Genomic DNA, 23,920 nt, shown 5'->3' with positions numbered 1-23,920 from the left:
TTAGCATGGAATGTTTTGAATATATCTGTTAAATTCACCTTGGTACAGTGTGTCATTCAAAGTCGTTTCCTTGTTGATTTTTTCCATTCAGATGATCTGTCCATTGATGTAAGTGCGGTGTTAAAGTCTGCTATTATTATTGTATTATCAAATAGTTCCTTTATGTTTGTTTTATGTATTGGGGTGCTCCCCTGTTGGGTGCATGAATATTTACAATTGTCATATCTTCTTGATGGATTGTCCCCTTTATGATTATATAGTGTTTTTCTCCATCTCTTATTACGGTCCTTGTTTTAAAATCTGTTTGTCTGATAAAAGTATTGCTACCCCAGCTTTTTTATCACATCCATTTGTATGATACATGTTCCTCCATTCCTTCACTTTCAGTCTACAGGTGTCTTTAGGTCTGAAATGAGTCTCTTGTAGGCAGCAAAAAGGTGAGTCTTGTTTTTGTTTTTGTTTTTTTAATCCATTCCGTCACCCTATGTCTTTTGATTGGAGCATTTTGTCTACTTACATTCAGTGTAATTATTGATAGTATATTTATTTCCATTTTGCTACTTGTTTTATGGGTGTTTTTATAGTTCTTCACTTTTTCTTTGTTGTTCTCCTTTCTGTCTTTTCTCATGATTATTTGGCTTTCTTTAGTGATGCACTTGAGTTTGTTTCTCCTTGTTGTTTGCAGATCTATTACTTGGTTTTGATTTATGGTGACCATTAAGCTTGTATATAACATCTTCTGCATATAGTAGACTATATTAAGTTGATAACCACTTAACTTTGAATCCATTCTTTACTCCTTTCCCTGCCATGTCTTAAGTATATGGTGTCATACTTTACACCCTTTTGTAAGTCCTTTGACTCATTTTTACTGCTCTTCTGTAGTAAAAAGTAAAGTACTCCTACTTATAGTCTTTCCTTTCCACTCAAGGAGTCCCCTTTAACATTTCTTGCAGGACTGGTTTAACAGTGACAAATTCCTTTAACCTTTGTTTGTCTGGTAAACTCTTTATCTATCCTTCTTATTCTGAATGATAGCCTTGCTGGATATTCCTGGCTGCAGATTTTCCCCTTTCAGCATTTTGAATATAGCATGCCACTCTCTTCTGGCCTGCAAAGTTTCTAATAAAAAATCAGCTGTTATCCTTACGTGGTTTCCCCCTGTATGTAATTGTCTTCTTTTCTCTTACTATTTAAAAATTCTCTTTCACTATTTTTTGTCATTTTAATTACTGTGTGTCTTGGTGTGGTCCTCCTTGGGTTGATTTTTTTGGGGGGTTATCTGTGCCTCCTGGACCTGGATGTCTGTTTCCTTCCTCAGATTATGGAAGTTTTCAGCTATTATTTCTTCAAATAAATTTCCTGCCCACTTTTCTCTCTCTTCTGCAGGGATCTCTATAATATGAATGTTACTATGCTTGATACTGTCACTGAGTTCCCTGAGTCTGTTCTCGTTTTGCAATTTTTTTTGTTTTTCTCTCATCTGCTCAGCTTGATTACTTTCTACTTCTCTGTCTTCCAAGCTACTGATTTGTTCTTCTGTTTCTCTTGACCTGCTATTTGTTCCATCTGGTGTATTTTTAATTTCATTTATTGTATTCATCTCTGATTGGTTCTTTTTTAAATCTCTTTGTTAAGGGTCTCACCGATATCCTTCACTCTTTTCTCAAGTTCAAGGAGTGTCTTTATGATCATTAGTTTAAATTCTCTATCCAGGGATATTACTTATATCCATTTCGCTTAGGTCTCTTGTTGTAGTTTTGTCTTGTTCTTTCATTTGGGACATGTTCCTCTGTGTCCTCATTTTGCCTAAGTCTATTTCTCTGTTACGGAAGTCAGCTTCGTCTACTGCTCTTGAACATAGTGGCCTTATGAGCAAGAGGTCCTGCAGTGTATCCTGCAGAGCCATGTCCCCTGTTCTCCAGAACCTGATACGTTAGGGGTGTCTCCTGTGTATGTTATATGCCCCCTATTCTTATGGCCGAGCCACTTTTTTTTTCACTCCAGTCATCGGCAGTGCCTCTCTTGGCTTGTGGGCAGCGTTTGCTCCCTGTGGTATTAGTGGGCTGGTCTGGGTTCTCCCCGGGCTTGAGTTGAGTCAAACCAGGCGTTTGCCAGAGAGGCAGTAGCACCAAACTTTAGGGCACTGTCCCTGTGTTGTCCCCTGAGATGCTTTTGTTGGTGGGTGGGGCCTGTAGTCAGATCAGCTGCCTGCCCCCGGCCCTCTCTCAGGGGTCTGCAGTGTGACTGGTGTGTGTGGTTATCTTTCCCTCTCTCTGGAGCAGGAGGCTGTTTGTGGTGGTGCTGGCCCCTGTCAGGGCTGTTTGCGCACTGTCGGGCTTGTGGCGCCATTTTGGATGGGCTCTGGCCAAGAGCACATTGGCAGGTGCGGATCCACACAGCAAACAGGGCGAGAGGCAGTGTTAGCAAGGCTTGTGTTGGTCTTCTGCAGGGCGGGACTGGCCACACCGGGGCTGAGGCAGGCTTGGCTGGAGGGGTTGACTCCACTGAAGCGCGGCTGGGACAGGGCGTGGGGAAGCAAGTTAGGAAGTGAGTATCGGTGCTGTGCTGGCTCCTGAAGCGGGCCGTGTGTCTGTGCTGGGGGCGGAGGAGAAGGATGGCTCCTGCCGGCTCCTTTACTCCTGAAGGAGTCTCTCTGCCATCTCCGTCCCTCTAGAACATGCACAGAGAGAGTAAACAACACTTCCTCTGGTAGGCGCCAGGAGCTTTTCAAGCTGCTGCATCCGTGCTGTATTTCAGTGGACTATTGTGCTTTCCCTGTAAGGGCTGGGGCTCAGTTTTCTCTTGCCTGGTGATTTTTTAAATTCCAGGTTTTAAGGCCCACTACTTGTAAGAACTCAAGAAATTCAACCCTCTGGTTTTCAAAGCCAGATGGTATGGGGAAAGCACCTTCCCTGTGCAGGTTCCCTGGTGTGATTGTCTCTTTCTGTCCCTACTCTGGGCTCCCGCCGCATTTAGTGGAGGAGTTTGTTCTGCCAGCCATTGGTTTTCTGGGTTCTTTACACTGATGCGAATGTTACCTTGTTGTATCCATGAATGAGGTGAGCATAAGGTCCTCCTACTCTGTTATCTTCCCAGAAATCCCTACTTTTTGTGGTTTTAATTTAGAATTTCATGTAATTTTATTTTCTTTTTCCCCCCTCCTTTTTTTTTTTTACATGCAAGTTATACTTTTTCTTCGTGGCTGTCCTTGAGTTTATAGATCTTATATAATATGCATATAATCCAAATCCACTTTTAAAGAACACTAGACCACTTCACAGGTAGCACAAGTATTTTATAGTAACGAGATCATCTTGATTCCTTCCTTTGGCCTTTGTATCATTCCCGTTCCTCCTTTCACTTACATAAAAGCATGTATATACACATGAGGTATATACATAAGCATGAAAATATAGCATGTATGATATATAGATAAGTATATGTAATCGAATACATTGTTGCAATTATTTTGAATAAATTTATCTGTTAGATAAATCAAGAATAAGAAAAACATAAAAGTTTTTCTGTCATCTTTACCTGTTTCCTCTTGATGGTCTCCCTTTCTTTATGCAGATCCAAGTTTCTGGTCTGCATGTTTTCCTTCCCTAAAAAACTTAACATCTCATGCAAGGCAGGTCTCTTGGTGACAAATCCCCTTGATTTTTGTTTGTCTTAGTAAGTCTGCTTCTCCTTCACTTTGGAAGGATGATTTCTCACTTTCTATAAAATTCTAGGTTGGTGGGGTTTTTTTTATCTAAACACTTCAAGTATTTCATTTCACTCTCTCCTTGCTTGTTGGTTTCTGAGGAGAAGCTGGATTGAAATCTTTTCATTTTTCTGTAGATGTTTTTCTCTTCTGGCTTCTAACAGAATGTTCTTTATTTTTGATTTTCTGTGGTTTGAAGATGTTATGCCAAAGCATAGTTTTGTTTTGTTTTGTTTTTTCTTTTTGGCATGTACCCTGCTTGATGTTCTCTGGGATTCCTGGATCTGCAGTTTGGTGTCTGACATTAATTTGAAGAAATTCTCAGGCATTATTATTTTAAGGATTTCTTTTGTTATTTCCTCTTTCTTCTCCTTCTGGTGTGCCCGTTATGTGAGTGCTGCGTCTTTAGTAATCGTCAGTCAGTCCTTGGATATTCTGTTGTTTGTTTCAGGTTTTATTTTCTCTGCTTTTTGATTTTTAAAGTTTCTGTTGAGATGTCCCCAAGCTTGGAGAGTCTTTCCTTAACTATGTCCATTCTACTAATAAGCCCATCAAAGGCATTCTTCATTTCTGTTACAGTGGGTTTTTTTTTTTTTTTCCTCTCTCTAGAATTCTTCGTGGTTCTTTCATAGAATTTCTCTCTCTCTGCTCACCTCTCGTTGCTCGCCCGGTCTCCTGTGCCGTCGACTTTATCCATGAGCGCCCTCAGCGTGTTGATCAGGGCTGTTTTAAATTCCGGGTGGTTCCGACGCCCCTGCCATGCCTGGTTTCGCTGTTCTGTCTCTCCAGATTGTGACTTTTCTTTTGGGCTGCCTTGTAATGCTTTCCTGATAGCTGGACTTGACGCCTGGGGGAAAGGAGCTGCTGTAAACAGGGCTTTGGTAAGCGGAGGGGAGGTGGGGGGGTGTGTGTTCTATAGCCCGTGAGCTGGTCTCACTGTGTCCATGAACTGGGCCTCTGGACCGTGAACCTCACAAGAGTTTCTTGGCTTTATTTTCCACCTCAGGTGCGACCTGATGGCTCTTGTGGGCTGGAGTCGGGATCTCCCTTCCACCGGGGCACTTAGCTCTGATGATATCCCATCGGGTTAGGCTCTGGTGAGCTGGTTTCCCCAGAGGGAGACCTTGGTAAGGAGAACGAATGTTCTGGGGTGATTCAGATCCCTTCCTCACCTTCCTCCTGCTGGAAGGAAGCAGAAAAGGATTCTTTTTCTGATGTTCACTGCGGGAGCCTGGTTGGGCTCCTGGTGGTAAGACGGGGCTGCAGTTTCTAACTCTCAGGTGGTCCCCCTGAGTCCCCAGCAAGTCCTCAATCACCGTTCAGGTCTCCCCGCCCCCGTGCTGTTCCTGTGGAGGCCTCTGCCCGTGAGTCTCCACTCTGGACGGCCGTGACTCTGTGTTCATCTGTCCGTCTCCATTCTCCGGGCCAGCGGTTGGCCCTGCGTCCTCCTGCTCTTTTGGATCTAAGAAGAAATGACAATTTTGAGTCTGTTCAGCTTTTTGCTTGGTGCTAGAATAGGGTAGTGACTTCCAGGTTCCTTACACGCTGACCTAGAAAACAAATTTTGCTGCTCCAGACGTGAAATTTACAAGGAACAGTTTCTGTTCTGTCGCCAGCCCAAGATGCAAGCTTAAAATCTGTCAAGAAGGTTGTTTTTCCTCTTTTCACCTGTCCTGAACTCAGGGACCACATCTGTCTACTTTGTCCACTGTCGCTGCCCCGGCCCAGTGGACACCAGGCAGCAGGGGCTTGGAGATTGCTGCATGGGGGGAGGGGGACAGCAAGTGACAGAAGGGCTTCACAGCAAGTGGGGCTGTAGGAGAAGGAGGGACCGGTGTGGGAGACCACCTGTCCCAGAGCATCCTCAGCAACCTAAGCCATTTGTCCCTGCATGTGGGCGCTCTCTGCCTCAGTGTCTGCTGTCCCTGCGTGCAGGCAGTTCCCGCTCCGGATGTCCACACAGTGACCCTGAAGAGCCAGGACCTGCATGTGGGGATAGAGCAGGTGCCCCCACATCTCCCGTGTGGAGTGTCTTCTTCTCTCCAGGCTGCTGTGACAAGATACCATAGACTCCGTGGCTTAAACAACAGACATATTTTTCTCAGTTCTGGAGGCTGGCAAGGCCAAGGCCAGGTGCCTGCAGACAGAGGGACTAGTGACGGCCGCTTCCTAGTCAGCAGATGGCCATTTCCTTGCTGTGCTCTCATGTAGTGGAGGGACAGGGAAGAACAAGCGGCCTTGAGTCTGTTTAAGAAGTGCTTGCGTCCCGTCCCAGGGGCTGCGTCCTCGTGACCTAAGCTCCTCCCGGCACTGTCCCAGACGTTCTGTCTGGGGCATCGGGAATGTCCTGGTTGAGGGCTGACCGTGCCGTCAGATATGCCTTCTCCCCGGTTTACCGCGTGCGCTGAGAGACATCGCAGGGACCGCAATCTACCTGTCGGGATGTGTCCCTCTGGCTCTGTGACTGCAGCAGCCCCCCTGAACCTCTCTGTGCCTCACACACACCGTCTGTAGAACAGGAGTGATGAGAGGCTTATTCTGATGGCTAAAGGGGACGGCTCACCGGCGGAGCCCTGACTCTGTGCCGTGAGCGCTGTTGCCCTCGTAACCATCATCATCGCTGTCAGTGACAACTAGGGAGGAACGGGGGGAGACTGGGTGCCCCCATGCGCGGGGTCTGAATGAGTTTCGCCTCCAATTTTGTCAATACCGTGTAGCTCATTTGTTCCTTGTTCCCTCCGCTAATTCCCTAGTTGAACCAGAGTGTCCGTGTCCCTGCGGCCGACAGGCGTGTCCTCCACTGGGGAGTCTAATCCGTACACTGCGCCCTTGGACGCGGCTTTAGAAGGATGGAGCGAGGACACCAGAATCGACAGTTGCTCGGTTCCCTATTTGGCAGACAGGCTGAGGGACCCCTGGCACTGGGAAGGGATACCCCAAGGAGGCCTCTGGTGGCACCTGCTGTGAACCACCTGTCCCTGACCGGGAGGGAGGACTACCAGATCGTAGCTTCACTGTCTGTAACTCCTGGTGACAGTTGGGCCTCCCTGATCAGGTTTCCAGGGGACTGACGAGCCAACACCTGTGGCCACCTGCACGGCTCCCATAGTGGCCACCATCGTCTGTGTCCTCATTGCTCCCTTCACATGAACACAAGAGCCCCCAGATCCTGAAGTCCATGCACCTTGTGACAGCAGGCACCCGGTGCCCTTATGTCCCTGAGACCTAGCAGTTGTCTCCAAGGATCTAGGCCTGCCCTAAGCATGGTGGCAGCGGACAGGGCCTCTGGGGAGGCGATGGAGGGACGCGTAGCCCACCGGCCTGGGCTCCAGACGCAACCAGCACAGGGAGTAACTTGTCCCCCTTGCCCCGTGCCCCAGTGGCACTTGTAGGGCTATCCCATGTCGCCCGGTCTGCAGACCCCCCACACATGACTGGTTGTGTTCTGCTAAGGGAGAGACATGCTGCTGACTGTCAGCGGTGAGTGCTTATCAGATGGCCCAGGAGGACAGGAAGACCGGCCCAGGGGGACCATTCCCTGGCTGTGCTCAGAGGTGGCTGATGGCAGTGATCTGTGAGACGTGATGACCCCAAACGCTAGTCTGTGGGGACAGTTAAGGTCGAAAGAGAAGCCCAGGGAGGCCGAAGGAGGAGTGCATGTCGCCTGAGTGCCACGGACCCCAGCGCAGCCCCAGACTGTGTGGAGACCCAGGGAGGGGAGCCCGCATCCGCAGGCACTTCAGGGTCACCGCTGTTGGGATTGTCTGTGCTTGTGCTCTCTCTTCCGGCGACTTTGTTTCCAGGAATGTCTCCCCCAGCTATCCTAGCACTCACGCACCATGGTTTATAGGAGGGTTTCTCCGCCTTGGTGCTTGTCACTTTGGGGGCCAGGGGCTTCCCTGCTGTTGGGGGGCACCCTGTGCACTGGAGCAGGATCCCTGGCCGTCACACGCTCCATGCCAGGAGCTGTCCGCCCCCAGTCGTGACATCCAAAAATGCCTGCAGACACTGCCCGGCGTGCCCGGAGGGGAGCAGCTCCTTTGGTGGAGAAGCACCAACACCTCTGGACGTTCATGTGTGGTAATGGCAGCAGGGAAATGCCCCGAGGGGACATCAGTCAGGGACCAATTAAACAAGTTTTACCCCATGTCTGCAGTGGACACAGGCATTGAACAGAAAGTTCCTGCTTGAGTGTGAAGTGCATCCAAGGTGTATGGGGAGGGGACAGAAAGAATTGAAAGTGGTTGTTTTTGTTGACAACGTACAATAAAGTTGCACACACAACCGTATTCTTCGCTATAAGGAAGAAAGAATAAATGAGAAAGCAGACCTTTTCTTACCCAGTGTGATCGGGACCCACCAATTCTGTTTCAGTCAGAATAGCTGATGAAAGTCAGAAACAGAAAACCCAGGCCGGGGCCTCGATGGGGGTCTTCTGGCCGGAGCCCCTGGCCCCTGCTGGCAACACGCCCACTGTGCGCCTCCAGTAGCGTCCAGCTCAGGTTCTAGAAGACGGAGTGGGGGCGAAGGTGCTTTTCAAAAACGATGTGGGCGTTCGCTCCTACATGGTAGTTTCTTTCCGATTCTGTTTAGGGGAGAAACAGTGAAATCTAGGGTACTCTACTTGTCATCTTGACTTTGTATCAAGTACAAAGTGAGGTCCTCTTGGGGAGTGTAGAGCGCGGGTGGTTTCTCCTTGATGCTTACCAGGGACTTGCAGAGGTACATTCACTGCGTACGCATTGCAGAGTTAAGGAGAGCGAGAACTAGTGGAGTTTCTACTGTTTCTTGTCACATCTGCTTAGGAGACAGTTGTTTGCCTGTATACAGGGCTGGCATGCGGGGGAGGGAAGTGCCTGGTGTGAAGGCAGCGCCTCCCCCAGGAGGTCCGCCAGACTTGCAGGTGGTCCTAGAGAGGGCTGGGGAGCGAGGGCAGGAGCAGCCGCCTGGCTGAGTGCAGACGGGGAAAGAGCACCTCCCGCAGGCCCGGAGGCCACACAGAGAGGGCGAGTGTGTGTGTGTGTGCAAGAGACGGAGAGGATTCTGGGTACATCTAGATCGTTGCTCCTGGTCATGGGACACCACTTCTGGCCTGTCTGTTCCCTATTTCAGGCAACGTTGTGAATGTGTCCCAAGGAGGAAGGCCTGGAAATAACGGCCAGGCTGATAGGAAGGTGTCTTTGGCACTTCACCCTCGATGGGAAAGCACCGTGGGGGCTGTGCTGACACCCCCCTCAAGGCAGAGAAGGAAGCACCCATTTCCCACCGAGCCTTTGAGCATCTGATCCTGGGTATGGGAGGGGCAGGGAGAGGAGGAAACCTTCCAACCAGCCGGGACAGAAGGGACCGAAGCCGTTTAAGATGGTTGTTCAGGTTGCCGCCTGTCTGTGCTGCTGGGCCTTTTGGAACGAGCCCATCTTACTTTTATCGTTCCACTTTCGGGAAGGCCCCCCGTCCTGCCTTGAGGACTCAGTGTTTCATGGAGCAGGTGATAAGAGCGGGGGGCACACGGGCTGGGAGCGGGGTGGGTCGTGGGCAAATGTCACGGGGAGGGCAGAGGAGGCTCCCTTCACTGCAGAATGGAGAGTGTGCTGGGTGGCTGAAGTCTCAGGAAGGGGGCAGCGGTGGGTGCACGGAGGAAGCTGGCCTGGGCTGCCTGGGGCCCGGCACGTGTGGATAGGGAGCTCTTTGTCCATGGAACAAAGGGTTAAGTTGAGGGTCTTTGAACCCCTGAGCAGCTCTCTGGGGGCTCCCAGCCGTGCAGATCCTCCCACCTGAGCCACATCCCCTGGCACGGGGCTGGTTCTGGGGAGCCAATTGAGCTGCTTCTGGGACTTGCCGTTGAACTCCTGGGCTGCCCTGTGTGCCGAGCAGTTGAGGGAGACCTTGGGTCCATGATGCTCTTGTGAATCCAGGTGATATGTGGACCCGAGACTGACCCCCTGTGGTGGGTCCCGCAGGTGGTGGGGGGCGAGGCTTTACCCAAGTGACTGTCAGCAGGAGTGCGACCGGATTTAGCACCACCGATATGGAGGGACGTTCATACGGTTTCCGATGGTGCACCCCTGTAGCAGAGGAAAATGTACACCCCGGATATCTGTGCGTCGCTTGTATACCTGAGTCCATACGAGTGTACCGCAAACGTAAAACGCGCCCTAAAATCAGAGTACGGAGGGAGGCCATGGACTAGCCGCTCTGTAAGTGTTAGCAGCTCCTGCCGCAGCCTGACCCGCAGAATCCTGGGAGTCGGCGTGTCCCTGAGCCCACGGTGGGGAGCGGGTGACGGAGGCACTGGGTCCTCACTTCATCCTGGGTGTAAGATAGTGTAAGAGCTAGAGTTGTTTAAAGCTTATAAGAATGCCTTATTGTATATTCAGGAAGCACTGTCCGTCCTAGCTGGGGCGGGGACTCTCAGGGCAGACTTGGCCATCCGAGCAGCTCTCTGCCGACGGCAGAAAGCCGCCTTTCAGCCTCGGGCAGGGAGTCCAAAGAGGCTGTGTCTGGGTGAGGGCCCCTGGGACTCTGGGCTGGACAGATGTGGACGTGGGTGTGGGGGCAGGTGCGGCTGAGCACTTCTGGCACTACCTGAGCCAAGGGAAGAGGTGTCCCTCTCTGCAGGCTCTGGGACCCTGCCCCGGGGGCCGCGTTTGTGAAAAGCAAAAGCTAAAATGTACTGCGTTAATAGAACCCCATTTCAAATGCGGCAGGAGGCATATTGAAAGCCTCCTTGGAGGAGTCCTCTGAAGTCACCTGTCCTGAGTCAGGGCTCACCTGTCCTCCCGAGCACCTGCTCCCTGGCCTCTGTGGGAAGCCGGGCCTGGAACCCGCGCCCTTTCCCCCACGGACACCAGGTGGCGGTGCAGACAGCAGCCTGGAGGCAGGATGCTCTGGGGCAGACCTTGGGGACAACCTGGTGGGCCTTGTGTGGAGGAGTCTTAGGTCTGGGTGGTTCTTGCTGGACACAAAGCGGCCACTTCAGGGTCCCCGTCATTCACAAACAAACTCGCGCTGTGTCGCTAACGCCCGCCTGCAGGCGGGGGAGGAAGGGCCCCCGAGAGGCGATTTCAGGATTGAGGGAGGAATCCCGGGATGTGCACAAGCCAAGAACGTGCGGATTTTTACATCCTAAAGCCTTGGTGTCCAGGCCAGCTGCGCGCCCTAAGATGCCCGATGCTCGTGCCTCCGTCCCCGGGAGGAAGCGCATCGAAACCATGACCCGTTGGTCCTGACCCCCCTGCATCAGGAAGGTGCCCAGTCTGGGGCGGGATGGGGGCAATGGCAGGGAGATGAGGGCCGTAAGGAGGGCTGTGGCCTGGCGCGGGGAGCGGTGGGGACCTCAGAGCAGGGCTGGCCGGGGGTACCAGCCGGCGCGGCCGCCCCTACAGGTTGCCAGAGACAGGGCGGCTTCGACGTCAGGCGCGTCTCGTCTCACGGCTCCGGAGGCTGGCGGCGGCCTGAGTCCGGGCTGTGCCGAGGGCCCTCTTCCTGGCTAGCAGACAGCAACCTTCTCACCGCGTCCCCCTGTGACCTTGCCCCCGTGAGCACAAGGGGAGGCCTGGCTACTTCGGCTTCTGCTCCTCTCAGGACCCCTGTGTGATCGGATCAGGGGCCTGCCCTTACCGCCTCAACTCTAATCCCCTCCAGAGGCCCCGTCTCCTGGTACAGGCCCATTTCGGGGTGGGGCTTCAGGCATTGAGTTTGGGGGGACACCAACCCGTAGCCCCGGGGCAGGGGGAGGCTGAATCAGAGAGGAGCAGTGGGCAGGAGCGGGGTTGGTGAGGCCACTGGCTCAGAATTCGTGGGAGAGGAAGGGGGTCCCTGCTCTGTGAGCTCATGAGGGGAGTCCTGACTGGCTCATGGTCAACCAGGGGCCACATGGTCCCTCAAGAATGTTTATTGAGTACCTTCTGCATGCGTGGTGAGTGAAGCCTGGTGACAGAGAGGAGACAGGGGAGCATGAGTACCTGGGTGTCCTCAGAGCTCCTTGGTCTTGTTCCCAAGCTCCCTCTTCATCCCCTGCTTCCAGCGAGACCCGAGTGGCTCATGACCTTTCTGTTCACTCCCATGGGCCATCAAACCCCATGCGGTCTCTGAGTCCCAGAGGCTGTTTGGTTCAGGAATCTGAGTGTCCTTCCCAGGGTGATAAAGACTTCTAGGCGACTGAGTGTTTCCCCTGCCCCTGGTCCCCCTGCTCATCCCCCAGCGGGAGCTTGTCCACTGCAGCTGGAGGGGCCCTGGGCTCGCCGCTGTCCCTGCGCAGGGCCTTGGGGCCCTCCCTTCTCTGAGAGCCTCCCTTTCCCCTCAGAAGTATCTGGTGTCCTCCCTTGGACAGTTTGAGAACCGGAGGCCCTCTGGGTCCAGAAGGGAGCCGCATGAAGCCAGAGGGTACGGGTCAGGCCTAAGAGTTTCAGGAGTTTGTCAGTCCTCTTGCTGCTCTAACAGATGGCCATACTCGGTGGCTCTAAGACAAATTATTAGCTCACAATCCTGAGGGTCACCCTGGGCAGAACTAAAGCCATCAGCTGGTTCTGGGCCTTTTGAGGCTCTAGGGGGTCTCGCTTCCCTGCCTTTCCCTTCTCATGCCGCCTGCACCCCTGGACTCGCGGTCCCACCTTCAAAGCCAGAAGCAGCCGGTGGGGACTTACCCATGTCCCTGTGACACTGACTCCCACACTACCGTCTCTCAGCAATAAGGACCCCGTTGATGACATGGGCTGCCCCTGGCTAATCCATGGTCCCACAGTCATGTTCTGGGGTCAGGAAGTAGACATCTCTGAGGGCCTTCATTCTGCTGACCGCAGTGTCCTTTTTTGTGTGGTCGCGGACCCCTCATGTCACCTGTTCCTGTACCATTCTCAGCAGCGTGCCCGGCACATAGCAGGTCCTCGGCGATGACAGAGGTGATGGCACGTGGGCCATTGCCCCATCTCACCGGTGACAGACCAGAGAGGACGTGGCTGGCTGGGGCTGCGTGGCCAGCTGGCAGTGGCCCAGGGACACCCCCGGACTCCCGTCCCCCTCCACGGGAGCGCAGCTGCGAGCTGGGGCCGAGCGCCCTTGCTTCCCCCGGGGGGCAGGTCCCCGTGCTGCTTCCTGAAGCCAGGCTGCCCAGAGCCCTGGGGACGTGGAAACACGGGATCCGCAGAATCACTTGCTTGGAATCGCGGCAGCAGCTCCCGTTTGAAATACACGCGGAGAAACGCGTTCTTCCCGGGGGGGTCGTCGGCCGGGATGCCTGCCTTTGGAGTCCCCCGTCGGGCTGAGAATTCTTATGAAGGGCTGGGCCTGCCTCCTCCTTTTGAGCAAGACGGCTGGGAAAACGGAGTTTAGGGTAAAGTAAAAGGCTGGTGGCTCTACAGTATGGTTTCTGGGGAGCAGAGAGCAGAAGCTTCAGGGACAGCAGACAGCAGGGATTTGGGGGTCCCATGGGCAAGAGCCACATGACTTCCTTCCTGGCAGCCCCGTGGCAGGGACTGGGCTCCGTGGCAGCCTTTCCTCTGTTCGTGGTCCCTGTGGCTCATTGACCTCCACGCTCCCTGTCTGTGCCCCCCCCCCCCCAGCTCTCTCCCCGCCTTCCTTGGCTCCCTGCTCTCTAGGTTCCTGTCCCTGCCCTGCCCCTGTTGGATGTCTCACTGGCTCCCACCCTGTCCCAGTTCATCCACACAGGCTGTCCCCATAGCCTCCCCCCGTGAGTGGCCGGCCTTTACCCCTGGCTGCAGGGCTCTGTGACGCAGAAGCCCCAGGTGTCCCTCTGTCCTCTGCTAGTGTCCCCATAGATTTTCTGACTGCCCCCGAGCTCCCCAAAAGCTGAAGCTATCACTGCCCTTTCAACAGGAAACCCGCCCTCCTTCCTGGGTCTCCATTCTCCGGCACGTCCTTGCCGTGATTCTAGGGAGTCAGGCTCCAGCAGCTGCCACCTCCCCTTCCCCGTCTTCCCAGAATTCCTCTCTTTGTTCAGGAAATGCGAACCCCACTTTGCATACTGCACGGGAGAGAGAGATGGGCAGGGGCGAGTCCGTGCCTCCAAGGCTCTGGGAGTCTAGTGGCAGCCTTTCTGAGCGCCCCTGTGGCTTTTAGAAGGGGTCTAGCCCTGCTTCAGGCCTGGACAGAACCGTGGTGACCACCCTTCCACCAGAACCAGCTACAGACTGGCCTCAGTGTGGGAGCCACTGTTTAGGGGGCGCTGGACAGCAGGGGCAGGACCACCACCCTTGTTAGACGGGAGACACGGGGTGAGCTCCACGCTGGCTGTCCGGCTTTCCGCTGGGGCACCTCCCTGGGGCGGGGGGTGGCCTAACCAGGATGAGGGGGGAGAGAGGGGGTAGCTTCTGGGCTGTTGAAGCAGCTGGAGTCTGTAGGACAGGGACAGACAGGCTGTGTGAAGGGGCCCCGGACGTTGGCGTGGTGACTGAGCGAGCCAGGATGCCGGGCTGTGCCCAAGCAGGTGGAGCTCCATGAGGCTCCATGCCGGTCACCTGTGGGAGTGAGGCCTGAGCTGGGGTGTAGGAGGTCGGGGGTGCGGGGGACCCAGCCCAGACCACGCTCAAAGCCACATAGACCTGCGGGTGTACGTTCAGGGTCTTCAAGGTCAGGATGAACAAAGAGATGGAGAATTTTAGAGAAAAGAACTATGAAAGAGCACTGAGTGCGCATTCTGGGGATAAAGCACGTAATGGTTAAAACTGCGTCACAGCCCATGAAAGGTGGCCCCACCGTGTCACTGCTGGTGCCCAGACAGGCCGGAGGGCCCTTTTCACGCGGGCTCATACCCAAGCCGGACCCTGGGGCCAGCGGGGCACCCCTGCCACCCTCGTCTCTCTCCCGGCACCCAGCCCTGTTTGCTCCTTCCAACGTCAGCTCGTGTGGCCTGAGCCCCTGGGGAGCCGGGTGGCCAGTCCCGGTTGCGTCAGCAAGGAGAGGGCGCGTGTCCTCGGAGCAAAGACTTGTGCATCTCTGTAATTATGTCCTTAGGATAAATTCCAAGGTGCCACTCATTGAGGAAAGTCTGTCTCTTGGCGAGTTGAGCTTCAACCGCCGAGCTTCTCAGCCGTTCGTTCTTACTAACCACAGCCCCATTTACATTCCCTCCTCCTACCCAGGAGGGCTAGGGGAGCAGGCGGAGGGGGAGAGGAGCACCTGTCAGCTAAAACCAGCGCTGCTCTGGCCCAGGAGTCTCCGGTCCCGGGGACGGGGCTGGGAGGACAGGAGGGAGGACCGTGCCTATAGCTTCGGGGAAAGAGCAGAAATGAACACCTGGGTGTCCATCCCTGGGGGTCTGGATGAGCAAGTGACAGGCTCTGTGACTGTCACACTCTGGGATCATTGGCGGCCCTCAAAGGGCAGGAGCTGGCTTGATTCACCCTGATCTGGACCAGAGCCACATGTGTGAGCGGGACCTTCCAGGCAGTGCGCCCTGTACGCTGTGATCCCAGCGCCACACAGCACGCAAGGCGTTAATTGTGCAGAAGTAGGACGTACACCTGCAACATGGTAGTGGTTTCCTCTGGAGGTGAGAGGTGGGCGGGAAAGGGTCTCTTTTCCTTCCTCATACTGCTTTGAGCTTAATGTGTCTCCCACGAGAACATGTTGCTTTTGTAGCCGAACGAGGGAACGTCCTTGTTTATTTGCCGGAAGGCAGCGGGCGGGCTCCGTACTCAGCCATGACCTGGGTCAGCCCTGGTCTCCCTGAGCCTCATCCTCCCTCGCCAAAATTCACTGGGGTGGGCAGGGGCGCCTGGAGGGGGCCCTTCCAGCGCTGAGCCAGGAGCTCCCCATAGGACGGGGTGGTCTACTGAGATAACCCTGTGGTTTCTCGTAAGGTTTGGTAATTTGGTGAATTACAGGGATTGCCTTTCAAATCCTCCCCCCTCGGCACTGCGCTGCCTCCCACCATATGTGGGTCATGACATATTGTCATTTTTATAAATTCTTGGCCTTGACTTGCTACATTGTTTCTGATTTTCTATCCGTATTCATGAGGTGTGTCTTTTTAAATTTTTCTTTGATTTGAATGTCTATTGTTGCTTTATTCTTCTTGAGTGAGCCTTGGTAGTTTGCACAGAATCACAAGAAATACTTCTTGCCTCCCCACCCCCAACCGCTGCCTCCCCTTCCTTCCCCCTCTTCCTCCTTCTCTTTCCCCTGATACGTCGCCTGGACTTGTATCAATTTCACTGCTCTTCTCAAAGAACCAGCTTTTGGTTTCAATTTTTTTCACTCTTTCTGTTTCCGATTTCACTGGTTTCTGCTCTGATCTTTATGATCCCTTCGGCTTCCTTGGGTTTAATTTGCTCTTTTTTTCTCTGGTCGCCTAAGATGGAAGCTCAGGTCATTGGCTTGAAGGCTTTCTTCTTGGCTAAGATAAGCATTTAGTGCTGTGAAGTCTCCCCCAATACCATTTGGGTATGTTGCATTTTTATTTACTTCAAGATATTTTCTAATTTCCCTTCTGATTTCTTCTTGGAACTGTGGGTTATTGCAAAGTTTTTTTTTAATGTAGTTTCCAAAGATTTGGCTACTTCTCTGGGGATCTTTCTGTCCCCGGTGCCCACTTTCATCTCCCGGCGATCGCAGAGCGTGTTTTATAGGACCGGACGGCTTTCCACTGGATGCAGACGGGACCAGAAGCCGGCACGCCGCGTCCTGGCAGCAGCCGCACGCCCTGGAGAACACCGGCGACCTCCCTGCGGGGTTTTGTACACACGGTCTAGACCCCGATGCCGCTGCCGGCAGGTGGGGTCTGTGTCGGCCCCGTCCTTGCACACGCCTGTGCCCACTTGTTCTTCCGGCTGCTCACGGGGCTGCTGAAACCTTCGCTTCTGCCTTCACACTTGCCCTTTCTCCTCTGTCGGGTCAGCTTTGTGCGTTTGATCCTCTCGCCACGTTCACAGAGACTCGGCCTCGTGCCATCTCCTGACGAAGTTGTCCTTTGTCCCCGACGGGGTTCTCGGCGAGGGACTGACCGCGTCTGCGTTCCTGTGCCCTTTCTGCCTTCCCGGGATTGGCCTGGTGGCACCGCATCGTCCCCCGCGCTTCTGGGCTACTGAGGTCTTGGCACTGGCGAGGCGCGTTCTGTGGGCAGCAGCGGGCCTGGTCCTTCGCTCCCCGTGTCCCGCCCTCGAGGAGGCGCTCAGACAGTTTGCGCTGAGTGGGATTCTTCCCGGGTTTAAACCCAGCCTCGGGCACAATCCAGGCCTTCGGTTCTGCCTCTGTACGACCCCCTGCCCCCCAGGGCCACCCTGTAGACTCGGGGGGCCATGGTCCCCCTTTCACCTTCTCAGCTCAGGCCGTGTTCCAGGCTCCCCCCGGGGCCTCAGCCCAGAGCCTCGGGGGCCGGGAGCGAGGTTTCGTTGGGCTCGCTCCACCTAGTTCCTGCCCTGCCAGGATCACTGTCTTTCTAGCATCTTCACCGTTGTTTCCTTTCGCTTGACTTTGTGTTCGTTTTGGGTGGGAGAACCCGTCTCCGTCATCCGTCGTGGCCAGACCCGAAGTGCACATCATTACTTCGGGGGCAGGGGCACATCACCCTGCACATTCCTTCTACGGAGTAAAGCTAGCTTCTGGGACCACAGGTCCCGGGGTGTGGTGGGGGGCAGCTTTCAGGTCCCCGCTCAGATGCCGCCTCCTCCAGGAAGCCTTTCCTGATGTCTCCCTCATGCCCCCTTTCCTCCGAGGCTTATTCTGCCTGGCGCCGTGTAACGTGTAAGTCAGCAGGCGCTGAGGTTGTGCGGGAAACACTGAACAAGGAGCAGCTCTCTGCGTGGATGAGCCCGGCAGGTGTGTTCTTCTCCGTGAGCGAGAATGTCTCCAGCTCACACAGTGACCGCAGTAAGGGAAAGAGCCGGGCAGACGGGTGGTTCGGAGGTGCCGTGAGCCTGCGCCTGGGGAAGGCACGCGTCCCGTGTTCCCGGCTATGACAGGTGCTTGTTGGCGCCTTCCCCGCCCTCACGGGACCAGGCTCGGCAGTGAGGCCCTCACCTTGGTGGGGGGCGGGGGGCGTGGGGGACACAGCGTAGCAGGAGCCTGGCTGCCCCGAGCAGATCCGTTGAGTGTCGCTCAGCCTGTCTGCGCTTCAGCGGGAGAGCAGGTGCTCCGCGTGGACAGGCTACATTTGAGAGGCCGGGTAGGGACTGGTAGGGACCTGGGTGGGGAGGGGGACATCCTGAAGGAAGTGGGTAAACAAGTCTGCGGTGTGGGAGAAAAGCTGGGGCTGCCTGGGGAAATCCCGAGCCATTAGCAGGGGTCTGGAGGGTCTCAGGGGACAGAGGTGGCCATGTGGGAAGCAGGTGTGGACAGAGGGGTTTGAGGATTGAGTCCCGGGGCACAGAGGTGGGGAGATGACAAGGAACCAGGGAAGGAGACTGTGGTGTGGCCATCGAGACGAGGACAGCAGACTGGCGTGGAGGTCTGTGGGGAGGCGGTAGGGAGCCTTTCACAAAAGAAGGGAGGGGCTGATGACCTGAAGTTCTCCAGCAGCGTCTCTTGCTCTGCTGCGCTGGTGACGGGAGCTGCCGGGACAGGGACAGGGACTCCCCACGTGCTGGGGCATCAGAGAGCATCCGTGAGCGCCCGTGAGGGGGACGCGTGCAAGGCTGCCCCCGCTGGCTGAGCTGGAGCCCAGGTTCCGCTACTCTGTGGCCCTCGGGCCGCTCCCGTACCTGGGGGAGGCGGCAGCATCACCCCATCCTACCCGCCGTGCCCTGCCCATCAGTGCCGTGTCGGAAAGGCGCCCCCAGCGTTTGCTGGAGTTGAACTGGATGCGGTAATATCAGGCTCGAGCTTTTAATTTACTTAATTTTGGGGCCTATACATTGATTTTTTTTTTTTTAATTGGCTTTTGCCGATACAGAACTCCATCATCTTGAGCAGGACTGGTCTGAAGGCCCAGGAGAGTCTTGGCCTTGGAAAGACAACACAGTTGTCAACAAAGGCACCAGGGAAGGGCACTGTGGGCTGGGTGAGCTCTGGTCAGTTCCGGCGCTGTGGGCCTTGCACATGGGGACGCCTGGGGAGCCCGCAGACGGGTGGGACGATGGCAGGTCCCCGGGAACCAGGCCTGCCTGCGCCCCCCAGGGTCTGCCCGGCGGCTGACGGCTGGTCTGCATCGGGAATGCAGACTCGCGGAGTTCACGTCTACCCAGGCCTAGAGGGCAGGGAGTCTGGTGCTGGACAGAGAAAAACTTCCTTCCAGAGGCTCAGCCTCGTGTCCTTGGATGGATGTGCCCTGTTTCCATTTGCAGAGTTTCAAAAAGTGGATGCTGAACATTTTTGCCAGTTGTGTTGTTGCTTTTTACTTAGAATTTTCGACCATCTTCGTTGATGTCGTTCAACGTTGTTCTTTCTTTTTAAATAGTTTTCTATTTTCACAGAAGGGAACTACGTTTGTGATAAAAACACAGCACGGAAGAGCAAAATGAGTACATAAGATGGTCAGTTCCCGACGTTTCTCTGCCAATGAACAGTGTCATACATGCTTGCAAAAGCAGACACTTACGCATACGCAAATACGTTTTCTCAGACGACGTACGTACTCTAGGACAAGCTGCTGTCACAAAACGCCACAAGCATCCCGCGAGCGTCTTTCTAGCACGCAGTAAGCCACACGCCGCCGTTCGCCACGGTTCCCACGGCCCAGTGCTGCGAGGCGCTGTGCTCCGACGGGGTGTGCTGGATTTGTCCGTTGTGTGGGATTCTTACTTTCATCAGTGGTGCCTCATGAAGACATTTCCATGTGTTCTTCTGTGCTCGTCCCACGTGCTTTGGGGAGCAGACTCCAGGGGTGGGACTTCTGGGTCAGAGCGCGGTGTGTCCGGGGGCACCTGGGGAGGGAAGCTGCACAGAAGGGTCTCGCGGCCGCTGCTTTCCAGCCTCCCCACCCACCCGGGTTGGCATGTGCGCCTGGGACGCGTGCTCAGTCACGGCAGGGCTGGCCGTCAGGTGCACATGCCGGTCAAATTTATGAAAAGTTTCATGTTTATCTGGAAATTTCCTTTTTTGACTTTTAAGAAACAAAACCTAGTAACCTGCTGACACTCTGGAGAAGACCTCAAGTGAGCCCATCAATTTTTGGGGTGACCCTGCTGTGCGCACGGGCTGTGCCTGGGAGGCTGGGGGAACTGCTCGCTCCCGGCGCAGATCGAATTCTCATTTACATCTGTAAGTCTCTGATGAGGGGATCTTTTTTTCAGTGAAGAACAAATATGATTAAAGTTTATAATAAGAAACCCAAGACATTTGCAATGTGCTTAAAAGACTTTTGCTATCAAGCGCTGAAAGGATTAAACTGCACCCAGGGCCGTTTCACGGTTGAGCGCGTCCTGGATCTCCGAAAACCTCAGCCCCTTCTCGCCATGTACCAGACCCTTGACATTCTCAAGGATCGTCCCCAAGACCTTCGAGACTCCCTTAACTCATGAAGGCCACCACGGCGCTCGATTTCCCCCAGAACACATAGTAAAGGCTAACCAAAGCCGTGTGCCTCCTTCAGGCTCTCTGAGATCCTATAAAGCTACTCAAACAAATTCAGGCCAGAGCCCTTGCTGAAATGGCATGTGCAGTCATTAGTTTTCTCTGTCTCTATGAAACACATGGCAAACAAGCTCACATTAGAAATTCAAACCTCAGTGGAGCCCCAATTTTTGTGTCTTACTTTATCCCAAACTTCCATTAAATGGTCACGTTATTAGACTCATTTCTTGCTTTCTGTTCCCATCTTGGACACTGGACGCTGGCTGTCTTTGGGAGCCTTTTTTGGGGGGCGGATAACATTTGCCTCCACCCGTGGGAGTGTGACGTTGGATGATGGTTTGAGCCCCAGGATTGAAACCCGTGTCCCAGTAGAGATGCAAAACCAGTCACCTTGTACTTCCCAGTTACTCGCCAGGGCAGGTGGGGGTTCTCAACGAGCCGGAACACGTCCATCTCCTAGCCCACTAATGAGCGGTCCTTCCCATCTGTGAATGCCACCAGACCCCACCTCTTTTAATTTAGACACTCTGTCCTCTGAGATCTTACTTTGCTCCCCGATTTCACTCAGCTGATCCTAGACATCTGTGGAAATAAAGGTCAGCCTCAGCCTGGAGACCCTGTGTCAGCCCCCCATGCCCTCACTCCACAGTCTTCATTGGGAATTTGCTGCATCAGCACGGATCTAGGGCCCGGGGAGGGAAGACCACCCTTGAACTTAGTCTTGTGCGGGAGACAGAATAAAGTAGCCAACAGGGAAGAGATTGGATTCTGGGGCATTAATGCTGTGGTGGGCTGGTGGTTGGAGCCTCGTCGGGCCTCTGCAGGAAGGTTCAAGGCTGGCTGTGGGGACAGGGCTGGCCACGAATGGTCGAGGGGAACAGGGCACAGGTGGAGGACAGACCTGCTGCAGAGGCCCAGAGGTGGGACGTTCTAGAGACTGAAGACCCGCGTGGCCAGAGGGCAGTGGTCAGCAGGGAGTGTGGACCATGTGGGAGAGGGGGAGAGGACGGGGGCGGGGTGCCATGTGAAAAGTAACTGTAAGTCACGGTCCACACTCAGAAGAAAGCTGGGAGCCATTAATAATCACTCAGGGTACCAGGTGTAGACCAGGACCGTCCCTGGAGGCCTGGGATGTGTGACTGCTTGCCCACCCGTGGAACACGTGGCCCACGGTGGTGACATCACCGTGTCTCCGACTTGCCCACATTCCCGCTGGAAGGCACCCCACGCTGACAGATGTGCCCCAGTTGTACGGATGCCGATGCCTTCTCCCAGCAGGGTGGGTGGCTAGCTCAACCAGCCAGCGCTTGACTAACAGTGGTCTTCTCGTCCCTTCTCTCCCCGTCTCTGGTGGTGCTCAGGAACACTGCCAAGGAAATGCAAGAAGGAGCTCTTGGCGGTAAAGCTGCGGAACCGGCCGAGCCAGCAGGAACTGGAAGACAGGAACATTTTCCCCAGGAGGACTGATGAAGAGCGGCAGGAAATCCGGCAGCAGATCGAGATGAAACTCTCCAAGTGAGTAGGGGCACGTCGCCTCGGGTAGAGGCTGCGTCCCACCGGGCAGCCCGCGCCACTCGGAGGCCTGGCCCTGCCCTCCCAGGGCCGCGCTGTCTCAGGGCGCCCACACGGGGCTCTGATGGTGGCTTCTCTCCTTGCCACTTTCTGCACTCGACATGGGTCAGTGCGTTGTCCTGGGGAGCTGTCCCATGTGCCTTTGGGTGCTGAGTGGCAGGCTGGGTCTCTACATGTGACACCCTCCTGTGACCATCAGAACTGTCCCCACGTGTTTTCAAATGTCCCCAGGCCACAGGGAGCACATCCTCTGCCCCTAGGGGAGAAGCTCTGGTCTCTAGTGGCCAGGCCAGGCACCTGCAGGAGTGAAAAGGCAGTTGCACTGGGGAGAGACAGTGACAGAGTCGGGGGGATGTGCCTTGCTGGCATCCAGGGCCCGAGGGACCGGCCTTCGTTCTCCTGTCGGTGTTGCTGCTGGAGCAGGAGCCCCATGTTCTCCTTTCCTGCTGTTCTCGAGATAGAGGACATTCCCTGTCTCCTCACCGGGGGCGAGGCTCACGTGAGAAGCCAGGGAGAGCGGGTGTGCCCTGAATGGGGCCTCCTGCCCTCACGCTGGGGTCATGGTGGAACAGCGGTCTTGAGCCTCTCTCTGCCTCCGTTTCCTCGCAAACTGCTCCTTTCTCTCCACCGGGGCACAAGCCCTATTTACAGTCACACGCTCAGCAGCTACTTGCTGAATAATACGATGTGCCAGACACTGGGCAGGATGCTAGGGTGTCATAGCGAACAACACAGAGGCACTCTCTGCCCTGTGGGGCTTATAGCACCTGTGTGTGCTGCAGGCATGGCTGGATCCAGGTGCTTGGATGGCATTGACAGGAGTTGGTCTGTTTCTGTTTCCTGACTCTGTTGTGCTCTGTGTGGCTTCATTCTCTGGCTCTTTTACTTGACGCCAAATCCCCTAATCCCCGAAGCTCCAGGCTCCTTTCCGAAACCAATCCCTTTGACCCAGAGGATAGAAGGGACTAAACTGGACAAGTCCGGATCACGTGCTCGTCCTTGAGCCTGTCACCATGGCCAAGAGCATATGCTGTTTGGTCCAGCTTGGCGAGCATTGCCGCTGGTCTTGTTGGGATGTGTGCTTGCAGGCTTGGTTTTGTCTTATTTCTAGTGAGAAGGAATGTTTTCTCAGTGTTAATCAGCTGTTTGGTTTCTTTTCATGTACTTAACCTGCTGCCTTTTCCATCTTAATAATTTTAGGAGTTTACTTGGGAAATTGCGGCTTCCATTCCTTTCTCAGTCTAGGGGCTCATGTTTCATTTTGTTTCCACTTTCCTGGGTGCAGGAAGGTTGTCGGGTTTCCAGTCGTATCCTCCGGGCATCCACAGGTCTCTCTGCAAAGGGCCAGAGAGGAACTCTTCCAGGCTTCGTGGACCCGACAGTGTTGCAGCAGCACAACCCTACCCTCGCAGTACTAATGCCCCCCGTGTGGCGTGTGTGGGCCTATCTGCATGCCAATAAAACTTTATTTACAAACGCAGGACACAGGATGTAGTTTGCTGACCTCTAATGTACGTTGTGGGTTCATGCCGTTTGTGTCATGTTTAAAAAATCCTTCCCTATCCAGAGGTAAAACGTTTATTCCCTCACTGAAGTATTTTGAGCTGACTTCTAGCTCTGCCATCTCATAATGGTTTTCTATTTGATACACAAACCAAGTTTCTCTTTCAAAATAGAGTATTAAGTGAATTGATTTAAAGAGAAAAGTAGTGGGGTGCCTGGGGGGCTCAGTGGGCTAAGCATCTGCCTTTGGCTCAGGTCATGATCTCAGGGTCCTGGGATCCAGCCCCATGTCCAGCTGCCTGCTCAGCAGGGAGTCTGCTTCTCCCTTTCCCTCGACCCCTCCTGGCTGCTTGTGCTTGTTCTCTCTCTCAAATAAATAAAAATCTTTATTTAAAAACAAAGGAAAATAGTAAATAGTGATGTATATGTGGTTCAAACCCAGGACAAAGTTATCATGAGGACCCCTGGTGTGAGAGAAGTCCAGGGATCCCCACCATGTACAGAGAGGAAGCGGGGGTGGGGGCCAGGAGCCACACCCGAGGGCCTGCAGAGGTTCCCTGAGCACAAGCCCTGGACTGGACCTCCCCCATTACTTGCTGAGGCTGTAACTGATGTTCGACCTTGGACGAGAACCCAGCAGCCCCTTGGGCATCCTTCGCCAGGTGTGAA

The 23,920-nt window shown here is 54.4% G+C and overlaps 1 protein-coding gene across 1 annotated transcript in view; it reads left to right on the top strand.

Annotated features, from left to right (window-relative positions):
- LOC111141500 (phosphatase and actin regulator 3) overlaps positions 1-23,920 on the top strand; it is a 203,470-nt gene that overhangs the window by 150,024 nt on the left and 29,526 nt on the right. Inside the window, exon 8 of the mRNA XM_022494105.1 lies at positions 21,538-21,691. Within this exon, the coding sequence (XP_022349813.1) occupies positions 21,538-21,691 (154 nt within the window). The remainder of the gene's footprint in view (positions 1-21,537; positions 21,692-23,920) is intronic.

This window comes from Enhydra lutris, unplaced genomic scaffold (assembly GCF_002288905.1).
Source record: "Enhydra lutris kenyoni isolate GAN:26980312 unplaced genomic scaffold, ASM228890v2 scaffoldscaffold6, whole genome shotgun sequence".
NCBI classification, from domain to species: Eukaryota; Metazoa; Chordata; class Mammalia; order Carnivora; family Mustelidae; genus Enhydra; species Enhydra lutris.
This window is presented reverse-complemented; position numbering and strand designations above follow the sequence as displayed.